Source organism: Syngnathoides biaculeatus, chromosome 16 (genome assembly GCF_019802595.1).
Source record: "Syngnathoides biaculeatus isolate LvHL_M chromosome 16, ASM1980259v1, whole genome shotgun sequence".
NCBI classification, from domain to species: domain Eukaryota; kingdom Metazoa; phylum Chordata; class Actinopteri; order Syngnathiformes; family Syngnathidae; genus Syngnathoides; species Syngnathoides biaculeatus.
This window is the reverse complement of record NC_084655.1, coordinates 11,644,884-11,669,469: the sequence shown is the minus strand read 5'-3', so window position 1 is coordinate 11,669,469 and position 24,586 is coordinate 11,644,884. Positions and strand designations below refer to the sequence as shown.

Sequence of the window (24,586 nt, the reverse complement as noted above, 5' to 3'; positions counted from 1 at the left end):
GTGTGAGCCATTTACGCGGAGTTCCTGGTGCTGTCCCAAGCACTTTAACAGGCAAAGTACCAGACAACTTTAAAGGAAGTCAGGTCTGGTCCGAAAATTAAGAGGAGGACCACTTAAGAGCAGGGAACCATTTCATCTGTTTTGATGCCCTTAATCAAGCAAGTGTAGAAGCAAACTACAGACCACTCATGAAAGCTCGCTGCAGAACCGTCTTTGGCTGTGCCGGTCACTGTGCGGCTTTATACTCCCCAATCTACTAAACCATATAAATCTTACCTTTTGGCGTGTCCCTGTTTCCAAGGGGACAAATAATCTTCCTGATACAATATTCCGAGTAGATGCCGTAAGGCCCCACATCTCGACGTTTTATTATCTCTGTTGTGGTGACATCTGTGTCTGTAGTTTCTGGAAAAGAGGATCAAATACAAGTTATGTTAATACAGAAGCCACCCAGACACAATCTTGAGCACTGCCTGCAAACTGAAGTATGTGCCAGCTAATTTTGGGTGACAGCTGGAATAGGCTGCAGGACTCTCGCGACCCTGATGAGGATAAGCAACTCAGAAAATTAATGGATGGATGACTGGTTTTTCCATTTTACAAACCATCTGAATAACAACACTTGACAACAACAACAGTTATTTACATACGTGGGTTGTTAACAGGCTGATAACCATGATCGGTGTAATTACGAATCAAATACACTTTAACACCAGGACACACCCTACTCTCATATTAGTGGGTCCAGGACACGTGCCGCTGCACTGATTAGTGCGCCTAAGTTTGTCTATGTGGCGCAAATGTTTACTCCCAACATGGCAAGTAGCGTCGTGAGACTCCTTTGCCAAATGGATAATTTATTTGCATTTGGCGCCTGGCGAGGGCTAACTTCGGCCCATGGGCAAATGTGGGAAAAATTAGACATTCAAAGGAAAATAAAGGATCAGCACTAATGTCAGCAATCAATTCGGATAAAATCTTCAGTTCCTACCTTTCCGTGTGAGTCCCACAGCAACAGAGGGCTTCACGACCATGTCATCCCACCTTAGAGAGGCCCAGAGTAACCTGAGCATCAAGCTAACCCCTGCCAGCGATCTCACTGTCTGAAGACGGTACCTAAAAAGGGAAAGATTAGGACAAGCTGCATATTTAAGAGATGGTAAAAATACATTTCTATTTATAGCCTTAAAGAATAAGTGTCATAAAGAGTAAAAAGATGTAGCTGTGATGCCAACCTCCAAGTGATTCCGAATGTGGGCCGAGGAGAGGGATAGGGCCATATATCCAGGGCTGGCTTGGCATTGTAGTTGAAGATGGGAACCTCTCTGAAGCCTCCTCTCCTCGCAAGCCTCTTCAGGTCATCATTGGGGAGGACAAATATACTCTTTTTGCTGCTTTTGGTCACAAATTTGCGATAGGATGGCAGGGCTGTGCCTGATCGTGCCTTCTTACATTTGGCAAACTTGAGAAGACTGACTCTCTCAGTGGTGGTGTACTCTTTGCTTATCATCATGGAGTTGCTTGTGACTGAAGTAGCGGTGCCCAGTTTTGCACTAGTAACGGTTGACGCTGGTTTATTGGTGGAGGTTGGAGTGGAAGAGACGGTATTATTTGCTGCAGAAGTTTGAATGTTGTGAGACTCTAGGGCATTTTGTGTGGATGTCTTTACATCATTTATACTACTGCCCTTGTCGCTATAATTAAGGCAAGAGCCAGTTGAAGATTGAAATGTAGCTGACACGGCCTCTTCCGAACCTACAAACACCTCCTTACTATTACTTACAGCATTTTGAGAATCTCCTATGTCTGCTACATGATTGTCTAATTTGGGGAACTTTGTGGGAGGTGGATGACCGTCATAGGAAGCATCATTTTGGGAGAGATTTCCATTCATTAGACACTTGACGGGCTCTTTGTTGTCACCTTGGACTTGATTCTTCAGGTCGGGGGTAATGTTCAAATTAGAAGGAGCAGTGATCAAAGTTTCTCCATTCACCTGCTCTGCATTGATCTTGCTTTGGTCGGCCTCTGGGAGCTCCCCATCAGTCTGCCTACTGCCTTGCTCCATTTCGTCAAAGCTACGTTTCTTTGTGTTCTCTGGTGCCACCTCTTGTTTCTGAATTTTCTCCTGACTTTCTATTGCTTCGGATTTATTACTGTTTTTACCGTTGAGCCCAGTGTTTTCTGTGGATCCTCCGTTCACTTCTTTGTGCACACCAGCACCTCCACTATTCCCATGCACAATACCGATTTTTCTCTGCATGTTGTGGTTGATCACTGTGGAGTCAGATTTGATATCCGTGTTTATTTTGAGCTCCTTACCTTCCTTTTCAAAGTCCAACATTTTAACAACAGGGTCTTTCAACTGCTTTTCATCCTCCTTTTCTGCAACTTTAATACACGGGCTGGGAGCAGGCGGCTGTTTAGCTGATACAATTCCTTCAGACTTAACTCCAATAGTAGGCCGTGCGGAAGCCATTTTTGAGAGAGGGGTTGCTTGTTTCAATCGCTCCAGTCTCTGCTTCTCCTCCAAGGTGAACTGCTTGACACGTCGCTCCAAGAGTCCATCCAGTTTGGAAGGTTTTACCTTCTGCTTATAAGACGTTCGCAAATGGAATCCTTCGCTGACGTTGACAACGTCATAGAAAGGCTTTGGCGCAGTAGTCTCCTCCTTGGTTTGGTCATCTTTCTGGATCGACTCTTCTTTTACAGGCTGCACAGCAGGCATGGAAGGGCCTTTGTTTTCAACATGCTCTAGAATAAATAGGGGCATAAGATCATGTAATATCTGATAATGTTTACAAATAGTACCGTCGATCCTCTAAAGTTAAACACAATCCATCCTGTGATACTGGTTTTATTTTAACCATTTAACCATAAGTAGTGAACTACAATCCTACACCAATACACCAACTTTTAAATTAATTGACAAATGATTATGCCAAGTTTGGCAAACAGAATACTGTGTAACCTTTGGACTATTCTAATGAGAGGTACCACTATGTTTAAAAACCTAAATGACAAATCTATCATTTACCTTTTTCTTCATTTGAAGGTGTGATATTCAGACTGGGTTCAACCTCCATCTCATCTTTTATCTTTTGTTGCGCCCCTTCCGTGGACTTCGCTTCCTTTTTCAATGGCTTTTCCTGTTCTGATGAGTTTTGAGCTGGTACACTAATGAGAACCCGCTGCTTTTCCTCTGCTATACTATGAGTAGTCTGCATTTCATCCTCTGCCTTTTTCGGTTTATTTGTGGAAGCAACATATTCCTTGCTTATTTTGGCTGTTGGGAAAACAGAATAAGAAATTCAAGTTTTAATTGCTGCAACTGCAGGACAAATTGTGAGGTAAAACAACATTCCAGTTTGTGCCTTACCTTCCAGTTCTTTTCGGTAGTTTGTGTTTGTGTTTCCTGGTAATTTAGGGGAAAAGCGTGGTACGCGAGTCTTACTGACCCAGCTCCAGCCACCATACCCTGTCACTCTGTACTCTTCACCTTTCTGCTTCCACACCTAGTCAGAATAACAACAGTGAAATACTGTAACGAAGCATCCATTCAATTGTATGCAAATGTAATGCGAATATGTTACACATTGCAACATCAAAACTATACAAAGATCAAGATATTTACAAATTTTCCTCCATTATGAAATTCAATTACTACTCTAAATACTGCTTTCATTTCTGCTGTTAAAAAAAAGTTTTACCTGGTGTTTGATGTTAACGCTGTACTTCACCCATGTGGCCTGCTGCAGTGTCTCCTCATCCTCTAGTTTTTTCTCACGTTTTTTCACCTTCTCTTTCTCTTCACGCTCCATGGAGGTCATCCGGTGGAGCCTGAGATGGAAGAACATCCCTTTTAAAATCTCAGGTCGAAATCACAGATTATGCAATACTATTTGACTGCTATACAGCTCCTGTAGCAACCTATACAACATCACCTTGTATGCCCGAGAGATTCTTTCCACACGGGCAGCATGACAACTGGTTTGATGGCACACTCCAGTATGGCCAACGCCAGAGCAAATTCCCTAGCCTTGCTGCACATTTGCACTGCTTTGTTCCAGTTGGTTCTAGGAATGAATAAGAACACCCGACTCGTCTTTAAATCACCATAAAATGCAATCTATACTATAATTAGTGTAATGGTTAATAAGCCGCACATTTTACACATACAAATATCTGTGTGTTGGCCCCTCTGGTATGCATGCCTTAACCCGACAGTGTAGGTAGAGCAACGTCGAGAAGCAGAATGTCAGTAAACTAAACTAGTTAATTTTTTCGATTTGTTCCTGTTACTGCTATGTTAATGTTAATCTAACAATTGTTTCAGGATTTAAAATTACCACTGAAATTATGCTAATTTCCAATGTCTCATCGATGGCCTTTGCCATTTTATGTTAGCATTGGGATATCTGATATATGTTACAGTAACGATATGGAAGTAATGCTGTGTTTAAAGTACTTTGGATGAATATTTATGTTGACAAACAAACAGCTTTAACCAGAATTTTTCCTCTCATTTTCCCAATTAGCATTCCTCAATGTTTTTGGAATGTGTTACAGCCGTAAAATTCTAAATTAATGATAATTCATTAAAACAAAGTTTATTGGTTTAAATATTAAATATCTTGTCTTTGTAGTGTAGTCAATTAAATATAGGTTGAACATGATTTGCAAATCATTGTATTCTGTTTTTATTTGTTTAACACAACGTCTTAACGTCATTGGAATCGGGTATGTAAATACCAACGGGATTGCTAAATGTGTGTTGGTTTGATTTACGAAAATCAATTAAAAAAAATACAATTATTGAAGTCCTGGGATTGAGATGAATCAGTAAATAAGGAATGTAATCAATGCGGTTTATAGTCCAAATTTTACGCTGAGTTAACATGTATCTTGCTGACGTCATCAGAATTCGAACCTGTGTGATGCCCAGTTAAGGTGCATAAATGGTGGTGGAACATTGCTTTCTAGCTGGATGATGTTGAAACGCAGGGTGGTGATAGTCTGGCTCCGGGATCCGTAGATGGAGCCATTCCACTTGAACTCAGACGCAGTCGTCAAGCTGAATTTGTGGGAGAGGTGGCGCCTTTTGTCGTGGTCTTCCCGGTGCTGATGCTTGTTGAGAGCCAGAACGTTGGTGCTATATTGGTTGTGGTACACCCTATATTTTCCTTCCTGACCCAGTTTGAACAAGTTGTTGAAATTTACAGCAAGGTCACTTTTGAAAAAGCTGGAATGTGAAGTTTCAACATCAGGTCGCACAGGGGATGACTGAAACGCATAAAGAGCATGTTTTGTTGTCTAAATAATGTCATCAAAATACTGCAGTACATTTTTTGTATCATTTGCAGGAATATCGTTTGTATCTACAATTTTTTTTTTTGTACCAAGAATGTAATGGAGAAGCAAACTAAAACAAAAATTATAGTATGTTTTCAAGTGGAGGTTTCAGTTTTGTGTCACCTCTTTGCTTTTTCTGGGAGTTTGGTTCTTAGTTTCTAGTGCTGATGCAGGTGCTTTATTGCTCCTTGGATTTTCATTGTACTCCTCTGTCAATCAGAAAGAAAATGACAACTTCAGTACAACAACAAACAACAAACCATCCTTAACTTAACAACAAAATTAAAAGTTCTGTATCACATAAGCGAAAATTTGTGTTTTCATAAACGCTCATCCCCAGTCATTCACCTGTCCCATCTTGGCTGGTAAAAGAAGACTGAGAGGACCTCTCAAACAGGTCCGGCTGCTCTGATTTACTAGGAGTACAGCTTTCGGAGAAATGATGACCTGCTTCTGGATGCTCGTCACGGGTTTGTGCTTGCACGCAATCACTGCTCAACTCAGATTTTGTCGTTTCATCTAAAAAATAAAGAGAAATTGTCGTAAAAGTGAAGAACAGTCAGTATTCGTGGTCTGATGCCTAATATGATGGAAGAACTTGTATAGCAAAAAGGAACTACTGCATGGAATGAAGAGATAGCGGTTTGCTCTACACCTGCCAATAGGCCAACTGCAGCAAGCAGGACAGGGATCAAAACATGCAGCGCTTTTATATGAGCTAAAGTTCAGCCACAATGTTTCTGCTTGTTTGTCCCATTGACACTGTTAGCCAGCTGACTAGTGCTTTTCAAGATGATAAATCAGACATCACAACACCAAAGGCATGAAAAAGGTGACTGAGTGCAAAAAAACAAACAAAAACAAAAAAAACATCGCAGGTGTGCCTGGGGGATACCCATTTTAGTATAAATTAAGCAATGTGGAAGACTTCAAGCAGAAAAATATTTCTTTACACTGCTCAAATACATGTTGATGTACATATTAATTGATTAAAACACATTTGTGTCTTTTCTTTGCTTTTTTGTTTCGGCCTCCAACCTGAGTCAGGCCTATCCCCACCAGCACCTGATGTCTGCTTCAAATTGTGCCACATAAGCGATGTTCCCTCTAATTTTTTATGTCTGAGCAAACACATTAAGCAGTCCCTTTGACCACTGTGAGTAACATCAGCCGTGTGCACAGTAGTCAGGTCAGTGCCGTCTGTTGAAGTTACATGGCTTATTAAAAGATTAAAATTACAGCAACTACATTCCCATCAGAACACTTTTAAGAACGATTCTTTTTCGCAAACTTACAATAAAAATGTCAAGCTTATGTTTTTTAACTACACAAAAAATAGATTGCTGATCAAATCACGCCAACTATGAACTATAAATTTGAAAGCCCGCTTCCCACTTTATTTCTGTTTTTCTTGGTGTGAAACTGAATTATTGCTGTCACAATATCTTTTGCAGTGCATGCTGACAGTTTTATGGTTGTTATTTTGCTCCCTGTATTTAAAATACAGAACTAACTATTGTCTGTGCTTTCATCCTTGATGAGGGTGTGCCAAGGAGAAATTTTAATGTTACACAGTCTCATCTTGCACTATTTGATTGATTGAATTGAAAAATTTGCTACATTAGCTTTCTGACATGCTCAGGTTCTTTGCCATGTGAATATGAATTTGTTGAACTGACAGCAGGGATGCAATCCTGTTGATGGCTGAGAAAATATTGTTGATGAGAATTTTAACTTGCTCTGGGTTCAGTTGATTTACCAGTGTCAGCTTGTTCCTTTTGTCTCCGTCTTTTGCGCTCTCCCTCAACAAAGTACCGATCCCAATTTCCATCTTACATCTGCATACAATTGTAACTCCTTTCAAATAACTTGTGCTGAATGTGACGCTTGAGGTAGCCCAGCTTCCATTCTGTCCACATGTTTCCTTTCAAAAACTTGCTTTCAGACCAAGCCTTTCTCGCTCGAAAAGAAGAAAATCTCATCCAGTTCCACCGCTAGGTCCACAATTGTCAGTGGTCCGATACGCAGAGTACTGTTCGCAATGTAATGAGCAATTCTGCATTAGGTTACTGGGACAAAGAACAGTGTCGGTTGCCAAGGTGACAAATTAGAAAGGCTACAGTTGACAGGTGATGCCCTACATTAGGGTACATACATAGGGTATGACTGACATGAGCGGGTAGCTGGATTCGCACAAAGAGGATGTAGAAATGTTGTGAATGGCTAAAGATCGAGCAGACAGCCACACATGGAAGCTGAGCATAGGTCAGTTTTTGACTACCTGTTCTTTCCTGCTTTGCCACTGGAGGGAATTCCCCACTCTCCTGGGATTCTATGTTTGAATTAGGAAATTCTGTTGAATCCTGTGGGGTTGAGCTGGACTTCGAATAAGACGCGCAGCTCTCCCGTACACCAAGTGAAATGATGGCTGCTGTGGCACGCAATAAATATGCACATTTTTATATATAAAAATGAGTTCTTACAAAAGACACAGTTGGACACAGGTGGTCAGCAGCATGGTAAACAAAGCCATGTGCGTAAAGTTATTCAGTTCTCTTTTACCTGGTGAAGTCGTGGTCCCCTGGGGCTCAGTGTCATTGTGTTCTCCGTCACTAAGCTGTGACGTGACCTTGGCAGAATTCTCCACTGTCTGTCCAGAACTTGTTTCTGCTTGAGGCTTCACTTCCTCAGCTTGCTCATTTGTTTTCCGTGCTTCGCATCGGATCTTTAGACGTTCTGTAGCGGTCTCTATCAGAAAATGGACAAAGACTTTTGTTAACAATATCTTACTTTCCATTACTACATAGTTACAACAAACCGATATACAGCATATGGAGAGAGGTTCGAAAGGCACATTAATATTAGTCAGGGAATTTGACAATATTTTGACTAAACAACCAATCCAGAAGCTGGCTTCCTGATATCCTTGATTAATTAGACGGCAAACAAGTTGCACTGAATTCAGAAGCTCTGCTGATAGCACCCAAGTAGTTTATGCTATCTTGCATCAATTGCTTCAGTACGCAATGAATCATCAAATCACCACAATCAAGAAAATTCTTAATCAGTTATCAAGCTCTTCTCTACTATAACCGCAGACCCAGCACGAGGTTGTTGCGCTTCAGCAGTTTGAAGAATTTAACATCACAGCTCAGTTTAAAATAGTCCTTCATAAAAACATAATTGAATCATCTTGTCTGCTCGTCAGCAAGACGTTTACTTAGTTACCTTCCACAATCACCACATCGTACATCCATGATGACACTTCACGTCAAATACCTACCATTGACAGCAGTGAGGTAGGCTTTATTGTTTCCGCACGCTTTGTTAGTAAGGTCCTCTGTGATGTCCATGTGCGTATGCACTTCTTCCTTCATCTCCTCCAGAGTGGCACAAAGGTCCATCTCCCAGTAATCCTTATCCAGGCACTCTAGGAGCTCTTGGAGCTGGGCTCTACTGCTATAATACCAGATCTTTTTCTTCTCATGTTCTCCATCTTCTTCACTGGCAAGAAAATGACGACAGGAAAATTTAGACAGGCTAGTAAATAACAATGTAAACCAAACAGGTGTTTAATTATTTTTATGATAAAACAAATAATTGTGAAACATCAACACCACACACACATCTCATACACTGGTATCTGAACTTGGATGTTACACTTATGGTTTCTATTGTTGTAGATATTTGAATTTAATTTCACAACACCACATTGGTACGTCATATCCACATTACACGAATTAGAATAATCTTTATTTTCCAAGTATGTCAAACACACACAAGGAATTTGTCTCCGGTAGTTGGAGCTGCTCTATTACGACAGAAGACAGTTAAATGACAGAATACTTTTGAGACAAAATTATCAGATACTTGAGCAACTGCACTGCAACATTTTGGAGACACATTTAAAATACCTAGCTTTTGTGATGTAGAAAATAGATTTTTTTATTATGAAGTGTTGCACTTGTAATGAAAAAAAAGTGTACACTTCAAGTAACCTTTTTGTTACTAAAAATAAAGTGGTCACACAGGAGTTCACACCCTTTAACTAGTATGTAATCCAGAATAGCACGTGACCACATCCAATTTGCCTTTCGGAAATGCTTCAAATCTTTCAGATGGAGCATCTCTCCTACACATTCTGATTCCGATAGAGTAATCTTAAAGTCACCACACAGATTTTTAGATTTCAGTTCTTGGTTTCTTATTTCCATTCGTCACAGAAAGCTGTCTTTTTAAAGGCCTGGGTGCCCAACATTTACATACACATTTGTCCCATGAAAAAAACAAACAAACAAAAAAAAAAAAGCTATTCTAGTGATATTTTTGAATCACTGTGACCAAGCAGGCAGAACCACCTGCTTTGGTTGAGCACCTCATGTCATATTCTGATTACTAACTTGAATGTTTAGCAGCTACAGTCAACCAACATCCATCAATCCATTTTCAATACTGCTTGTACCCATGAGGCTTGCGGTTCGCTTGACCTAACATCCACCTTCTTGAATGTGGAAGAAAGCCGAACGACCCATTAAAAACCGAGCAAATAAGCTGGCATAAACCAAGATTTGAACCCTAGACCTCTCCACTCTGAGGCAGACATGCTAATTAATTTTCCCACAGTGCTCTCTGGAAAACGCTTGTTGTAATTTTTGCTGTTCAGCTCTTTGCGAGAGAACACGTTTTAGCAAAAAGTACTGAAATTCTGAACAATTGCACGTGTGCAAATTGTGAATTGAAAAGTTGAGTGATTTTCAAATTAAAGACACTTGTAGAGGTGCAATAATTAATCAACTCATCAAGTATCAAATTAAAACAACTACTTAAATAGTATATTATATAAGACAAATTGGTCTTTCATTATTGCTAGGCAGAGGTAACAGTATAACTATCCATCCATCCATTTTCTCAGCCGCTTACCCTCACAAGGGTCACGGGCCCTGCTGGAGCCTATCCCAGCTGGTAATGGGCAGAAGGCAGGGTACACTATGAACTGGTCGCCAGCCAATCACAGGGCACATTAAGACAAACAGCCGCACTCACAATCACACCTAGGGGAAATTTAGAGTGTCCAATTAATCTTTTTTGGGATGTGGGAGGAAAACAGTGACTGGAGAAAGCCCACACAGGCAGGGGAAGATCATGCTAACTCCACACAAGCAGGTCTGGGTCCTGAACCCAGGACCTCAAAACTGTGAGGCCAATGCTTTCCAGCTGAGCTACCATGCCGCCATAGTTTTAGAATTTAGAATTATTGTAGAAAAAAGAACTGTATGGGTATTGCTTAGCTGTACCACAGCCAGGTCTCACTTAATCTTAAAACCCGTAAAACTTCTTGTTTTTGTTTTTTCCCCTTTTGTGAATGCCCATTTGTCTGTTTGAGTTGCCGTTACCTCGCAGACATTAGGACCCCATTCAACGAATATTTAAATTTTGAATATAGCAAAACCAGTGGCAAATAGTCAGGAACACGTGAAAACTAGTAGCAGCACCCAGCACGTTGTGCGACAGCTCAAATCGCTTTTGGCCCAATCTCTCTGTGTGTGGCGAGCCTTAGGTTCGTTCATTGAAATAACATCCGAAAGCAGAATATCCCCAAATTTTTGTTAGTAGTGTATAACATCTGTTAAACATTTTCATTCAACACCCATGAGAAATTGCATCCAAAGTTTTGGTGGCCACTGGATATTGGGGGGGTCTTGACTTACACAATAATTCTTCTGCTGAGAAACCAGTATTTCCTCTGGTGCCGATCATATCCAATAGGCTGCTGGCGTATGTAGGGCCTGTTCTTCTGCGCTTCGGGCACACAGTCTGTAACTCCGGGTACTTGATGTGCCACACAGACCTCACACTGCCACTCGTCTTCCGGAACCTCTTTCAGCGGTGGCTTAACACACTCCAAGTGGTAAACTGCAGCGCAAGTCTCACAGCAGAGCAGGTCACCCAGGCGATGACAAACACGACAATGGTCGTCATATTTCATGGCACCATCAGACATCAACTCATCACGGGCAATGTTGGTGGTGAGAAACTGGTTCACCAGGAACAAAAGCACCTTGATTTTACTTTCAACGGGACCATAAGGATAATCGTCCAGTTCCTGATATGGGAGGACATAGTGGTACTCTCTGTCACTCTCACAATATGCACGTAGCACCTCAGGCCACGTCATGCCGTCAATGAAGTACAGAGTGGAATTGACGCTGTCTTTTAGGTCAGCAGGCCCAAAGCTAGTGTTGGAGGTTTCCTCTTCATGGAGGATGGCCTTCAGCAAAGAAATATGAGTCTCGGCAATTAAAGTGCATTGTTCCTGGCCGATGAGTGCCGCACAAAAGTCCTCAAAACGGAAGGGGGACAGTCGCAGCACCGTGCTGAAGTTCCGAAGCACCTCATAGATGGAGGTTGCATTTAGCAGCTCTTCGCTAGGCACCAGGAGATCCTCTGAAGATCCAGGTAGCTCAAGAGAGGGAATGTTTTTCTCCTCCAGAATGGGAGTGCGAGGTCGGGGGGCTTGGGCCTTCTTTCTCCCTGTAGGACACAAGAGTGGCATTATCAAATTATGCTTTCTTCATAAACAGACTAAAAAGGGATATTTAAAGTCCCATTAACCATTTTCTGTTGCAAAGCATTGGTCAACTGCCCTTTGTATAAGGAAAAAAAACCCTTCTGTATCTACTCATTTTGTAGTATTTTCAACAGATCTGTCGATTCATTTACTTTTTCTAATTTCTTAAACTGTAAAAAGACTTTTGGACCTTGTATATGTTTGCCCAGAGGCAACAAAAATATCTAAACTCTACTTCCATGCAGCATCATTATCATCTTGGTCAAAACAACAGTTCAGTTCAAATACAATTTCTGATGAATATGACTTCCTCAATCTATTTACATGGCAAAATGCACTCATTTCCATACTTGAAAAGAGTATTTTCACAGGATCCAGGAATCTAATACAGGGGTTTATGGTCGCATTTTAGCATAGGAATGCTGTCAATCTAGTTAATCCATAGAAATAATATAATTAATTCTATGGACCAACCATGCATATTAACATTGGCTGTAAAAAAAAAAAAAAAATATATATATATATATATATATATATATATATGTTGATTTCTGTCGTCTGTTGTAACAAAGTACAAATACTTTGCAAATGTATTTCAGTATTTAAGAGTCACTGATGGTGTAGTGCTACACACGCCTGCCTTTGGTGCGGATCGATTCCCGCTCAGTCATGGTGTTGATATCTGTCCTGTGATTGACCGGCAACCAGTTCAGGGTGTAGTTCACCTTTCACCCGAAGCTTGCTGGGATGGGCTCCAGCTTTCCCGCAACCCTTGTGAGGATATGCGGCTTGGATAATGACACTTCAGTATTCCCTTGGGTGTTAAATTTTCAGACTCGTTTCGCTTCTACTTAACATCTGAAAACTTTTTATTCCTTAGCCCAAAATAAAAAAATGGGCTTGGCTTGTTACGACTGCAGATGACAGAAAAAAGGACAAATAGAGAGGTAAATTCAACGGTAGTTGAGGGGGGAGGGTGGTACAGCAGGGAGATTGAGGAATGTGATTCAGAGAGCATTAAGGACCGACGCAACAGATTCTGCATAGCAAGATATTCCCAATGTATGGATTTATTTAAGAGCTTTTTGATGTGCTTATGTCAGGATAGTTTGGTGCAAATTTGTTGTTTTGTTGGACGAAAAAACACCTGATTCTGGGGTTCAAAAATTCTCCATATTATCACAAAATAACACATACAGGTAAAGTATATTATTTCAGTAATCCATCCCTTCACTTTCTAGTATTGTGATTTCTATTTTCCCCCATGCAAGCACAGAGAGACCATCCAAACTCCACACAGAAACGTTGAAGTCCGGATTCAAGCTCTCAATATCAGAACTGGGAGGCGAATGTAACCTAGCAATTTCTGTTATTTAAATCATGATAAAGCTACAGGAAAACACTCTAATGAAAAGCAGTGATTCCCAACCAGGTACGCTGTGAGACAAAAAGCACAGATTTCAGTCACTTTGTGAGTAAATTGAGATGAGATTACTTCAGTATTGATAGTTTTTGGGGACATTTTGGTTTGGTTGTGTGTCGTGAGAGGTTTTTTTTTTTTTTTTTTTAAGTTGACTTCCTTGGCTCAATAATATGATGAAAATGGGCATTTGTAAGTGAATGATTACTTGTGTGTTTGTTAACGTCTAGGTTTGCACATTTTTGTTTACTTTAACAATACTCCTCCTTTTATCAGTCTTTTTTATTTCACAAGTATCTGTGCTTTTACTGAAGTACAAAATGTGAGTATTTTAGCCACCTCTGGTTGACAGCTACTTGTTAGGATGCATGGGCTAGTTTTTCCTGCTAACGTTAGCATTCAAAGCTAAACTCAGATGAAGGCAAAACAATGCTATTGCCAGGATCCACGAATTTAATATTTGGCCACACAAGATCTATGACGGGAACGTAAACGTGCACGAAAGGCTACCGTAAGCTAACGCTACATTCCACCTGCCCACGAAAGACAGACTGCGGCCTGCTTTCCATACAATGTGCATTCTCCATTTTGAACTATAACCTTAGTGCTTCGCGTGCTCAATTGTGTACAACCCTTGCCGTCCTACGAGGAGGGACTCGCGAGCCACGTCGCCAATGTTCGCACATAAAGTAACGAATTAATTTACCCTGAGTGCTGGCGTGTGTGCTCTGACTCCGAAAGCTACTCTCCGTACAGTAGCTGGCATCCTCGTCCACCTCCTCCTCCTGCTCGTCCAGGACATCATCAAGGCAGTCCGAGTCCTCTTTGAGGGCCTCGTCCTCGTCGGACTGAGGGTCCTCCTCGACCAACTCTTCCTCCTCGGACCTCAAACTGACAGCGTCGTCGTCCTCGTCGCTCTCGTGGTCGTCGTACACCACCGTTTTGGGGCCAGGCGCCTTCCTGCCTCCTCCGCCGCCCCCGCCACCGCCGCCGCCACGACCTCCTCTTCCTCCACGGCCACCTCTCCCTCGTCCCCTGCCTCGCGTCGATATGACAGAGGCCGCTTTCTTTTTCCTGGCCGGCTTGGCCACTTCCCGAACGGGACTCTTGTCGACCTCCTCGTCCCCGCTGTCTCGGAAGCGAGGCTTGATATTTCTCCTCGGCCGCAAACCCCTCGCAGCGGCCGGACTTGGCGACTGCTCCTCGGTTGCGAGCGGCTTGGGCGGCCTGCCCCTTTTCCCTCTCATGATAGGCGTAAGGAACGCGACTGTTTTACAATCGCAATGATTGCGTCCGCTTTGGCGACGAGGAAGCGAGCGAAAAGAGGCCCCCCCGCGTTACCGGAGCTGTCGGAGGTGGCGCTGAGCATGCAAGCCCGCAACCCCCGTGCGTTTTGTCGGCTGTGAAAGCTCAAAATGTTAGCCCGGCGTCCCGTTCCGAATCGCTTACAGCCGCCATTTTTCTTTTCTGCCTCTGTGCGTGTGTGTGTGTGTGTGTGTGTCAGGCTCAACAAACAAGGCCCACACCACTCGGGTCACGTGGTACACATGCTAGCTCCCAAGTGGCACCAATCGCCGAACCAGAAAAACAAAACAAACATTTTTTTTGTACTTGCCACTAGTTTCAGCAGTAATATAGATTTTTTTTATGATTATTTTATTTTAGTTCAAAGCATTTTGAAGTTTATTTTCCTGCAGTGTTTATTTGGAAATAGCACCACCTAGAAAAAAATCCTGAGCGCCAAATCGCCATCGTCCTGACCAACACTTAAGACAATATCGTAGTTGACCTTAGTGTTGATTAAAAAATAAGGCAGGGATTCGATTCCAGAAAAATAATGAAACTACACACTGTACATAAACGTTAAATTAGAATTGTACCTAAATAAAGGTTTTAAAAACAAATGTTATTTTTTTAAAACTATTTTTCGGTAATACATTTTTTGGGGAAAAATCATTGTCAGGAAATTTACCATTGAAACTTGTATTTTATTTTTCAAGAAAAGTGTAGTCCTTTCAGAAAAATTGCCATATTTTGACAGATTTTTTCCCCGTATAAAATCAAGCAGTTTTCGGGAGGAAAAATTATATCTTATGAGAGGGAAAACAATGACCATATGTATTTTTATCTTAATTTCGTCAGTGAAATTATATACATATTCATATTCTTACAAAAAATAAAGTCATACTTTGATGGACAACTCGAGAATGACTGTGTACAACACTGAGAATCACAGTGATGTTAAAATTAATGGAAATTAATTTGTCACAGCTGCAAAATTATATATACAAACAACATATAGAAACAAACAACAGTAAAAAAAAAAAAATACAAGGAGCAGCTTTGTGGAGGACTTGAATTTGAATCGTGCCAATGTTAATTGGTTTAGCCCTGGATTTGCATTAAAGCCTGGTATTTTTTTCCCAGAGGCCACAGACGCTATGATATAAACAAAACAAAACTCTAATTAAAACAACATCAGATTAAATTCAATCAAAAGATAAAAAGAAAAAAATGTATTTCCATCCATCCTCATTAGCGTCAGAGGTGAACTGGCTCCCATCGCATGAGTTAACACCCTAGACTGGTCACCAACTAATTGCAGTTATATCATATTACATTTTTATACATTCATTCGTCATCTGAAATGTAATAATAATAATAAATGCAAAGACTTCCTCCTTTGGCTTTATTCCATTTTTTTTGGGGGGGGGCATGCTGCAAATGACTATACAGTACACTACAGTTTTGATGTCGTTTTATTGTGTTCTTATATGACTATGCTTTTACTTTATATTCAGCATCTGAATTATTATATCATTGCGGGTAAGATAATTCCACAAATGAGACTCTTATATCACAACTATGTACAACATTACTTGAAGAAATACACGGAAGGGGTATTATTATCATTATTATTAGCAATACAGATCTACATATTTATTTTCCGGGTTAGGCAAGCCACATCAAATGTTGAGAAAACAAATGAAATAGACCATCGTCAATATACTTTAATGTCACATGCAAAACATGACCAGCAGGGGGCAGTTCAAAACCGTCAAACTCAGAAAAAGGAGAAGTCATCTGGGAGACAATAACAACTATTCCACACATTTTCAAAAATGGCATTTTCACAGGTCATCATTACAGATGGCATTTTAGCAGTTACATATTGACCATATATGTATTCTCTCCCCTTTTGCGAGCCACAGTAGATTATCGTACAAAACCTAAAAATGAATAATACCAGCTGGGAGTCAAATAGCACCTATCAAGAGAGCAAAGGAGTCTTAGCAACAACTCATGGCAGTTACCAAAATGTTGAGTACGCAAATGTTAGCCACAGCTGCCCGGCTTGACAGGAAGCCGCATCGTGATGGAGGATTCCGGGTGGCAGGGGAGGCGGCTTGTGGGGTGAAGCTGGAGAACGCAGGGCGGGAACCTCAAAATAACAATGGAGGTCAAAGGGGGCCTGACAGGGGTTAGGAGTTTTGTCAGAGGGGCACATTCACCCCGCTTCTAGCTCACGGTAGTAGTTAACCCGACCACAGCACAAAACCAAACAGCCCGGCAGTTGTAACAAATGTTATTTATAGACCGGCTTGCTGAAATGTTGGGTCGTCGTCTCCATTACTTTTGTCTATAATGTTGTTCCAAATGAAAGAAAGGACATATCATATTTCTCCACCACAAAGAACAACGAGGCAAACTTCGACAGCGCCAAATTATCACGTCGAGAAATCCGAAGGGAAGCGAGTTGAGATCAGCGACGAGAGAGGAATTGAGAAACGCTGTCTTTTCAGAGAAAGCACACTGCAGCTATGAGAAAGAAGAAGTCCCTGGGAACTTTCTAGAAAATGTTCTAATGACGGAAATGGCCAGTGATTTTAGCCTCACAGACTGTCAGCGCTTGCAACAGATCAACTGTGAGAGTCACAGAAAAGCTGTGAGGCCGACACGAAACGCTTTTCTACTGCGCTGCTCATCTAACAACAACACAGTGACATTTGAATTTTGTACTTTTGAATTAATCAACAGGTGGCATTGGTTTATTCACCTGTTCGCCAGACCGTCTACTCTTGTAATCAACATGTATGTCGTGCTAGGGCGGCCCCAGTCACCGGAGACAATTTCCTGTTCTTTGGGGAGAGATATACTTGGCAAATAAAGCTGATTCTGATTTTTTTTTTAAATGAGATGAATAGAGGGAACAATCAAGATCTATTGTGGATCTATCGCAGTCTAATCTATTTTTTTCATCACAAGAGCCCGGTTAGGGTTCCCCCCCTGAGAGTCACGATGACTGTGAAAACTAAAGTTGCTCTATTAGACAAATCAATACTTTTGGTCAGTCCTCTACGTGGGAATGTTATATATTTATTTATTCCTTACAAATTCTTGATCAGGCGTTACGGTGGAACAGCTGGTAAAGTGTTGGCCTCACAGTTCTGAGATCCCGGGTACAATCCTGGACCCGCCTGTGTGGAGTTTGCATGTTCTCCCCGTGCCTGCGTGGGCTTTCTCCCACATCCCAAAAACATACGACATTAATTGGACACTCTAAATTGCTCCTAGGTGTGATTTTGGGTGTGACTGTTGTCTGTCTCAACGTGCCCTGCGATTGGGTGGCAACCAATTCGGGGTGTACCCCGCCTCCTGCCCGTTGACAGCTGGGATAGGCTCCAGCATTCCCCGCGTCCCTCATGAGGATATGCGGCAAAGATAATGGATGGAAAATTATTGATCAATATGAAGCTGGATAAACGGCTTCCTGTCGTTGATGATGTAATGAATGGCTCGACAAACACCGTTTTTTAGTTGGGTTTTTTTTTTGGGGGGGGTGGGGGGGGTTTCCTGAGAAGTGATGTGAGGTTTCTGCCTGAGGCCAACAATATGAATATGAAGCAAATTCAACTCTTCGCAGAATTTTGAAACCTATTTTCTGTTATTTGCAGAAATATTCACGTCATCGCTGCTTTGCACCTCAGGCCAAAGCAATAAAATACTGCTTTGGCACCATTTGGTGGCCTCATCGTGCTGGAGGGAAACATTTGAAGTAAGTTGAACAGCTTTATTGGAGGATGGGTCACAAAGCAAACAAAGAAATATAGCGAAATAAAGAAGGATTTTTTCTATTCAAATGAGGACACAAAGCAAAGGAAAAACAAAGAACTAATCAAAAGGAAACGCAAATACTGCTCCATGTAGTAGCTGATACGAAAAAGGGTGGTTAAATGAAGCCACAGCTGGAAAAAGGTACTGGTATATCTACAAAACCAGAATCAAGGGAACCAGTGAGAATGGAAAAGTCACCAAAGTACTTATAAATACACCAGACAAACTGTAAGCACTACTGCCGAGCAAGAAACATGAAATAGTTTCACTTTGTTTGCTTTCGTGTGCCACACAGTGGCTGCTGGGCCTTGAGTTTGTTGAGTTTTGACTGAAAAGGAAAAGGTTAAACATGTAATGTGGTCATTTAGTTGAAACGCCGATGATAATCGCCTCAACTTGAATGTCCCGTCTCTTGCAAATCCTTCAATCATCTTAAAATGCTGGCATGCCGCGCTGCTGGACACGACATATGGGAAACAGCCTGCGGGCTACAGCCGCGCAGTATAATTAACATTCACCTTCTTGACAAATGGGTCATCAGCCAAGAGGGAACGAAATACATCTTTCCACTGGAATTAAATGTATTTTTATTCATTGGTAAAATGTTCCTGTGTCAACAGACATTTTCAAACATTTTCTTGATGTTTAACAGATTTATTGCTTGACAACGTCAGGAACCCCTTTTATTTAAATTAAAGCCAGGCCACTCGTCGACAGTGAATGCATCACTGGGTTGCCTTGGATTGATTGAATGGGAGCACTGAAGCAGGCTGATATCTTTCATAAGTACAAACGAGACCAGATGAGGGGAAAAAAAGTGTGTGTGTGTGTGGGGGGGGGGTGGACTGCTGATGTTAACGACTGTGTTAAACAGATTCAAATGATGGGCGAGAAGAATGGAGCTGGAGGTGGACCAATGAGATGGAGCAAAAAAAAACCAGTTCATATAATCATCAGCACAAAAACAGCATGTGGTCTGGTCAGATTAAAAATATACTGGACGTCATTTGTGCTTTGTACAGATTGAACTGTCGCACAGATCCATTCAGCTGGCAGTTTGAAGTGCCTGTGGGGAGAGGCGGTGAAGGGAGTGGGGGTGGGGGGCTGCTCTCAGGACCACAAAGACCCATCTAAGCATTTAGGAGAGCAGAGACTAGAAAACCTTCAAATAATGCGTGAAGTCTTCACGAGGCATTGGACCAGACCGGTTCAATTTGAGAGAGCCAACATGGCCGCGCCTCCATCGGCACCTGAGGACTATTTCATTTTGGGCCATTCTAACACTAATTTTGAAGATTCATAACACTTTCATAAACTTGTTGCAAGCGTTGACTTTAAATGTCTTGATCTACATACAGCTTTTAACCTCAAATGGTTGCAGATTCCAAATGAAGAGCAGAATGGGTTTGTTTTACACAATACCCCAAGTGATGGAGCATTGATGTGGATCCTGAATATCCTCCAGGCCCATTTAAAGTAATAAAAACAAACCATTCTAGTATGTATTCACTGTAAGCGTGTCATGTTTCATTTTTTTTTTTTTTTTGCCTGAAAAAAAAAAAAAAAACAGCAACATGTAAAGATACATAAATGTACTGGAGCAACACATAAAATGGCTTTAAATGAACTCAAAAGGTAAAAAAAAAAAAAAAAGTCCAGCAAATAGTCAGGTGTCGAGCATATTTACATCATTGTCATCTTTTAAATTTTTATTGAGACAGATTAAGTGAATTATCGAATGATCACCGCAGGAGGTAATCAGGTTTGGGTGTAATGAGTGAAAATCAAGCAAAAATTCTGATTAGGACAAGTCATGATTTAACAAAGGGGTGTAATTACTTTTACACACAGGGCCAGGGAAGGTTTTTCTCTTAAATGAAATCACAAAAGAAACGCTTAGGTTCACTTGGATTATATTTTATACTTACATTTGTTTGAGTTTCTGAAAAAAAATAGTTGGGAACTACACAAAAATATAACGATTTGAGAAGGGGGTCACTACTTTCTCATGGCAGTGCAAATGCTGAAATGTAATTGGACAAAAACTACAACCTCAACATACACACAGATACAGCAAAAAGAAACAAAACAAAGAAAATAGATGGCTGGGAATAAATGAATACAATTTCATATACAGTAACTATCAGATTTACAGGTGTATTTGTATTTCTGCGCTTTGGATAAATTAGGCCAGCAGAGAATGCCCTGCTGGCTCTATCGCTGGTTGCAAATAATACACACCAATCCCCCTTTTTTTTTTTAATAATTGCATTTTATTAATTGAAAACGAAAAACAAAAAAACTGGGGAGAAAAAAAAAGCAAAACCAAGACAGTATCGTTAGGTAAGACAAGGCAAGAGACACTTAAATAAGAGTTCCATATAGGTGGCGACTAAGGTGAAGGTGAGTTGATGTGGGAGGGGGTGGTGGGACAGGTTAGGTTATGTACACCGTTTCTCACTGCAGGACTGGCAGGCCCAATGAGGGCGGGGGTCGGAGATGCTAAAACACCAGCGAGAAAGGCACTATCCAGAGAGAGCAAGAAACCGACAAAAAAAAAAAAAAAAAAAAAAAAAAAAAAAAACTGACTCACTGGACCAGAACGGAAAGTCTTTGACTTAAAAAAAAAAAAAAAGTGCTCAACACCACATTTGACAAAATCTAAAACAAAAATCTTTAATATCACTTAAGCTGATCGGTCATCTGAAGAACAGCAACAACAACAACAAAAAAAAAAAAGACAATCTCAATTTTGGGAAGTGTTTGTGTATGCCAGGTGCAGACTGGCGATTACGCGTGATTATCCAATATCAGCCTCCATGCTATGCGCACGTATGAACGAGGAAAGCATTTAGCAATGTACGTACGTTAGCTAGCTGTACTGCACATGTGATGATGAGCGAATGTAGGGAAACAGTACAGCGCGTTTTCCCTTGCACGGCTGCGTTCTTCACTTTACCGAGCCTGCTTCCGCAAACTCAGCCAGCTACATTCAAATGGCTGTGAAAAATACATTTCCTTTTGGGGGTGGTGGGGGCGGGGGGTGATGTCATACATGGCTTGCATTCACGGCTGCGTACAATTGCTGCTCGACAGCATGAGCTCCCCCGTACGATTGGTCTCTTCTCCCGATGCTAAGTGGACTTCCCTTGTGCGAGGAACAAGAGGAAATATGCTGTCGCGTGTTATCCGAGACCTCTCAAATAGAAACTTGAAGGACAATCCAGCACATTCTAGAGCTACCAGGTCTTATCCGAACGAACAAACCACTGAACATAATTTACAAAATTTGTGATGAGAGCTAATACAGACAAACACATAAAAATATATAATATATATTCTTAAAAAATGGATTCTCTCTATAGTTGATTTATTTATACAGCCAGCGGCTGATGTACAATGCTCACGAGCCAATCATCGTAGACATGAAAACTTCCTGTATATGGCATTAGGTTTAAAAAAAAAAAGACGAAACAAAAACATTTTAATATATATTTTTCTGTCTTTTTTTCATTTAAAACAGATAAAAGAACATGCGGCAAAAGCAAACAAGTCGGCAGAATGTTAAGAAGTTAAGGAGAAGACAGAAGCTGCTCTGGATGTCGAATCGTTTGGTTCTCTCTTTCCCTCAAAGGCAGTTCCAATACTCACCGAGGTATTCACAGTCCCGGTGCAAGTCGAGGTGGATTTTGCTCAGCTGCCACACACCACAAAGCGCCACCTACCACAGCATTCCTGTCTTCTCTCTTTCTCTCTCTCTCTCTCTCTCTCTCTCTCTCTCTCTCTCACTTTTTACTCGTTTGCATTCTTCCTCTCTGCTCCTGCTATTGTGGGCTTGGCGAAGAGGAATAGGGGAGGGGTTGTGGGGGATCAGATGAAGGTGGAGGGACTGATGACATCTAGAATGATGATGACGATGACGATGGTGGTGGTGGTGCACGGGCCGTTTTACATGGGTGGACTGTTTCACATGTTCCGATTAACCGGCGTGACGTAGTTGCGCGGGAACATGCCCGTTTGGCTGTGGCAACCACCTTTCCACCAGTTGGGGTCAGAGTTGTCCAGGACTTGGATGAAGTCGCCTCGTCGGAAACCCAACTCTCCTTCCTCCTGGGGGTCGAAGTCAAAGAGTGCCTGCACGTATGTGGGATGCTGTGTCATGGAAACAAGGAAACATGGGCAGAAAGAGGTTAGCCGTGGTGTAGTGGGATAATAAAAAAACGGATGACAAAGCGACCAGGACAAAAAAAGTGGAAGGAAACTGGAACTTGCTAGAGCAACACTGGGGACTTGCGACATTCTTAAGGGGTAGACATGACACTGCATGGGTTCAAGTGGCAATTCTTCAATTTTCTCACAAGTGACAACTGGTATATAGAAACCCAGTTCCAATAAAGTTGGGATGTTGTTCAACAAAAACAGAATACAATGATTTGCAAATCACGTTCCACCTCTATTTAATTGAATACGCTACAAAGACAAGCTATTCTAAGTTCAGAATGATCAACCAGAGACCAAACAATTGCATCTATGGATGACAAAATATACATTACATTTTTTAAAGGGGAAATCCAGTGCTTTGCATAAACTGTATCCAATAGGTCATGTAATATATAGCCTATTTTGACAACATGATGTTAAATCCTCTTTCATTTAATTGTGTTTTGAGAAGATTTTTTTTAGCGACAGTTACAAATTTTCAGGGGCGCTGCCATTTTCGCGAGTCACGTGATCTACGTGGGCGTATGTGACATGTACCGTCGTGTTCCAAACTCTGGATTACATGGGACACCTTTATGCCCAGCGCTGATTTCTCAGATTTAATCCACATCTGATGAAAAAATAGCAGTATCCGTTGATCGGGAAAACAGAGGAATATTTCCATACAGATTTGAACCTGTGGCTGTAATTAATGTTGAATATTCGGATGGTTCTTCGGGCGGAATGACGCAGAGTCTGACTACTCGGACGCCTTCGCGCGACATAAGTGCGTAAACAAAGGCCCCGAGAGCTCTGGGCTCTTTGGACGGGAATGAAGCGGAGTCTGACGAGCGAGCTCCGGCGGCGGGCTGCAAGCCAAGCTTCCAGGCGGCGGAGGCTCCGAAGCTTGGCTAAAGGACTCCCTGGATGTCAAAGCTCGGCTCGCGGCCCCTCTTCATTTGAGGCGGAGGCTTTTAGCCTAGCTTTGGCGTCCGGGGCTAACGGCCTCCGCCGCCGGAGCTCGCTCGTCAGACGCTGCGTCATTCCGCACGAAAAATCATCCGAATATTCAACATTAATTACAGCCTCAGGTTCAAATCTGTATGAAAGTATTCCCCCGTCTTCCCGATACTGCTATTTCTTCATCAGACGAGGATAAATACGAGAAATCACCGCTGGGCATAAATGGTGTCTCATGTGATCGAGCGTGTGGAACAGCAAGGTACACGTCACATACACCCACGTAGATCATGTGACTCGCGAAAATGGCAGCGCCCCTGAAAACTCTAAAAATCTTCTCAAAACACTCTTAAATGAGAGAGGATTTAACATCACGTTGTCAAAATAGGGTACATATTACATGACCTATTGGATACACTGTTAATGCAAGAACTGGATTTCCCCTTTAAGGACGTTTTTGTTTCCTCCTAATTCAAACTAATAAACATTTCCAAATCGACGGAAACTATTCAGTTACTGCTCACTAATCTTCAACAATAATCCATCACAAGAGGGAAGAAAACCACACCCCAGTAAGTTATTGTGCTAGTTACCTGGTGGACCTGCTCGATGTCTCGCAAAAAGATTTGTTGATTACGGGAGACTGAAGTGGAGCGATGGTAATCCACCAGCTCATTTAGGGAGTTAAACTTCACCACCCACAGGAAATACTTCCCAGCGCCGTCACGGAGAACCTTGAAGTGCTGCACATCGTTCCCAAACCTGCAAAGGGTCACAGCCAGAAAAGCATTGGGGGGCTTCAGGGTGAGAGAATGTAAAGTTTACAAAGGCAGAAATGTGTGGCAACTGTGGGTGAGCTGTATTTAAATGAAGCAGAGAATAACATTGCTCATGCGTATCAAAAGAAAGAGACGAGCCCACACTAACCCTTTCATCACACATTCTGCAGTAAAATGATGTGTCTTACAGGA

General features: G+C 41.7%; 2 protein-coding genes across 3 annotated transcripts in view; both read right to left on the bottom strand.

Moving 5' to 3' along the window:
* bptf (bromodomain PHD finger transcription factor) overlaps positions 1-15,054 on the bottom strand; it is a 29,901-nt gene extending 14,847 nt beyond the window's left edge. Inside the window, 15 exon segments of the mRNA XM_061845090.1 lie at positions 277-405; positions 992-1,116; positions 1,236-2,754; positions 3,038-3,286; positions 3,380-3,515; positions 3,711-3,840; positions 3,945-4,076; positions 4,931-5,283; positions 5,476-5,561; positions 5,701-5,871; positions 7,634-7,783; positions 7,915-8,100; positions 8,636-8,856; positions 11,061-11,883; positions 14,047-15,054. Coding sequence (XP_061701074.1) covers positions 277-405; positions 992-1,116; positions 1,236-2,754; positions 3,038-3,286; positions 3,380-3,515; positions 3,711-3,840; positions 3,945-4,076; positions 4,931-5,283; positions 5,476-5,561; positions 5,701-5,871; positions 7,634-7,783; positions 7,915-8,100; positions 8,636-8,856; positions 11,061-11,883; positions 14,047-14,587 — 4,951 coding nt within the window. The 5' untranslated portion in view covers positions 14,588-15,054.
* Positions 15,055-20,132: 5,078 nt separating this feature from the next.
* The window catches only part of grb2b (growth factor receptor-bound protein 2b), a 28,678-nt gene continuing 24,224 nt past the window's right edge, over positions 20,133-24,586 (bottom strand). Inside the window, exons 4-5 of one of the 2 annotated variants that reach the window (XM_061846672.1) lie at positions 24,209-24,377; positions 20,133-22,607 (exon numbers count right to left, since the gene is read on the bottom strand). In XM_061846672.1, coding sequence (XP_061702656.1) covers positions 22,422-22,607; positions 24,209-24,377 — 355 coding nt within the window. In that variant the 3' untranslated portion in view covers positions 20,133-22,421. The remainder of the gene's footprint in view (positions 22,608-24,208; positions 24,378-24,586) is intronic. The other variant, XM_061846671.1, reaches the window with a different exon arrangement.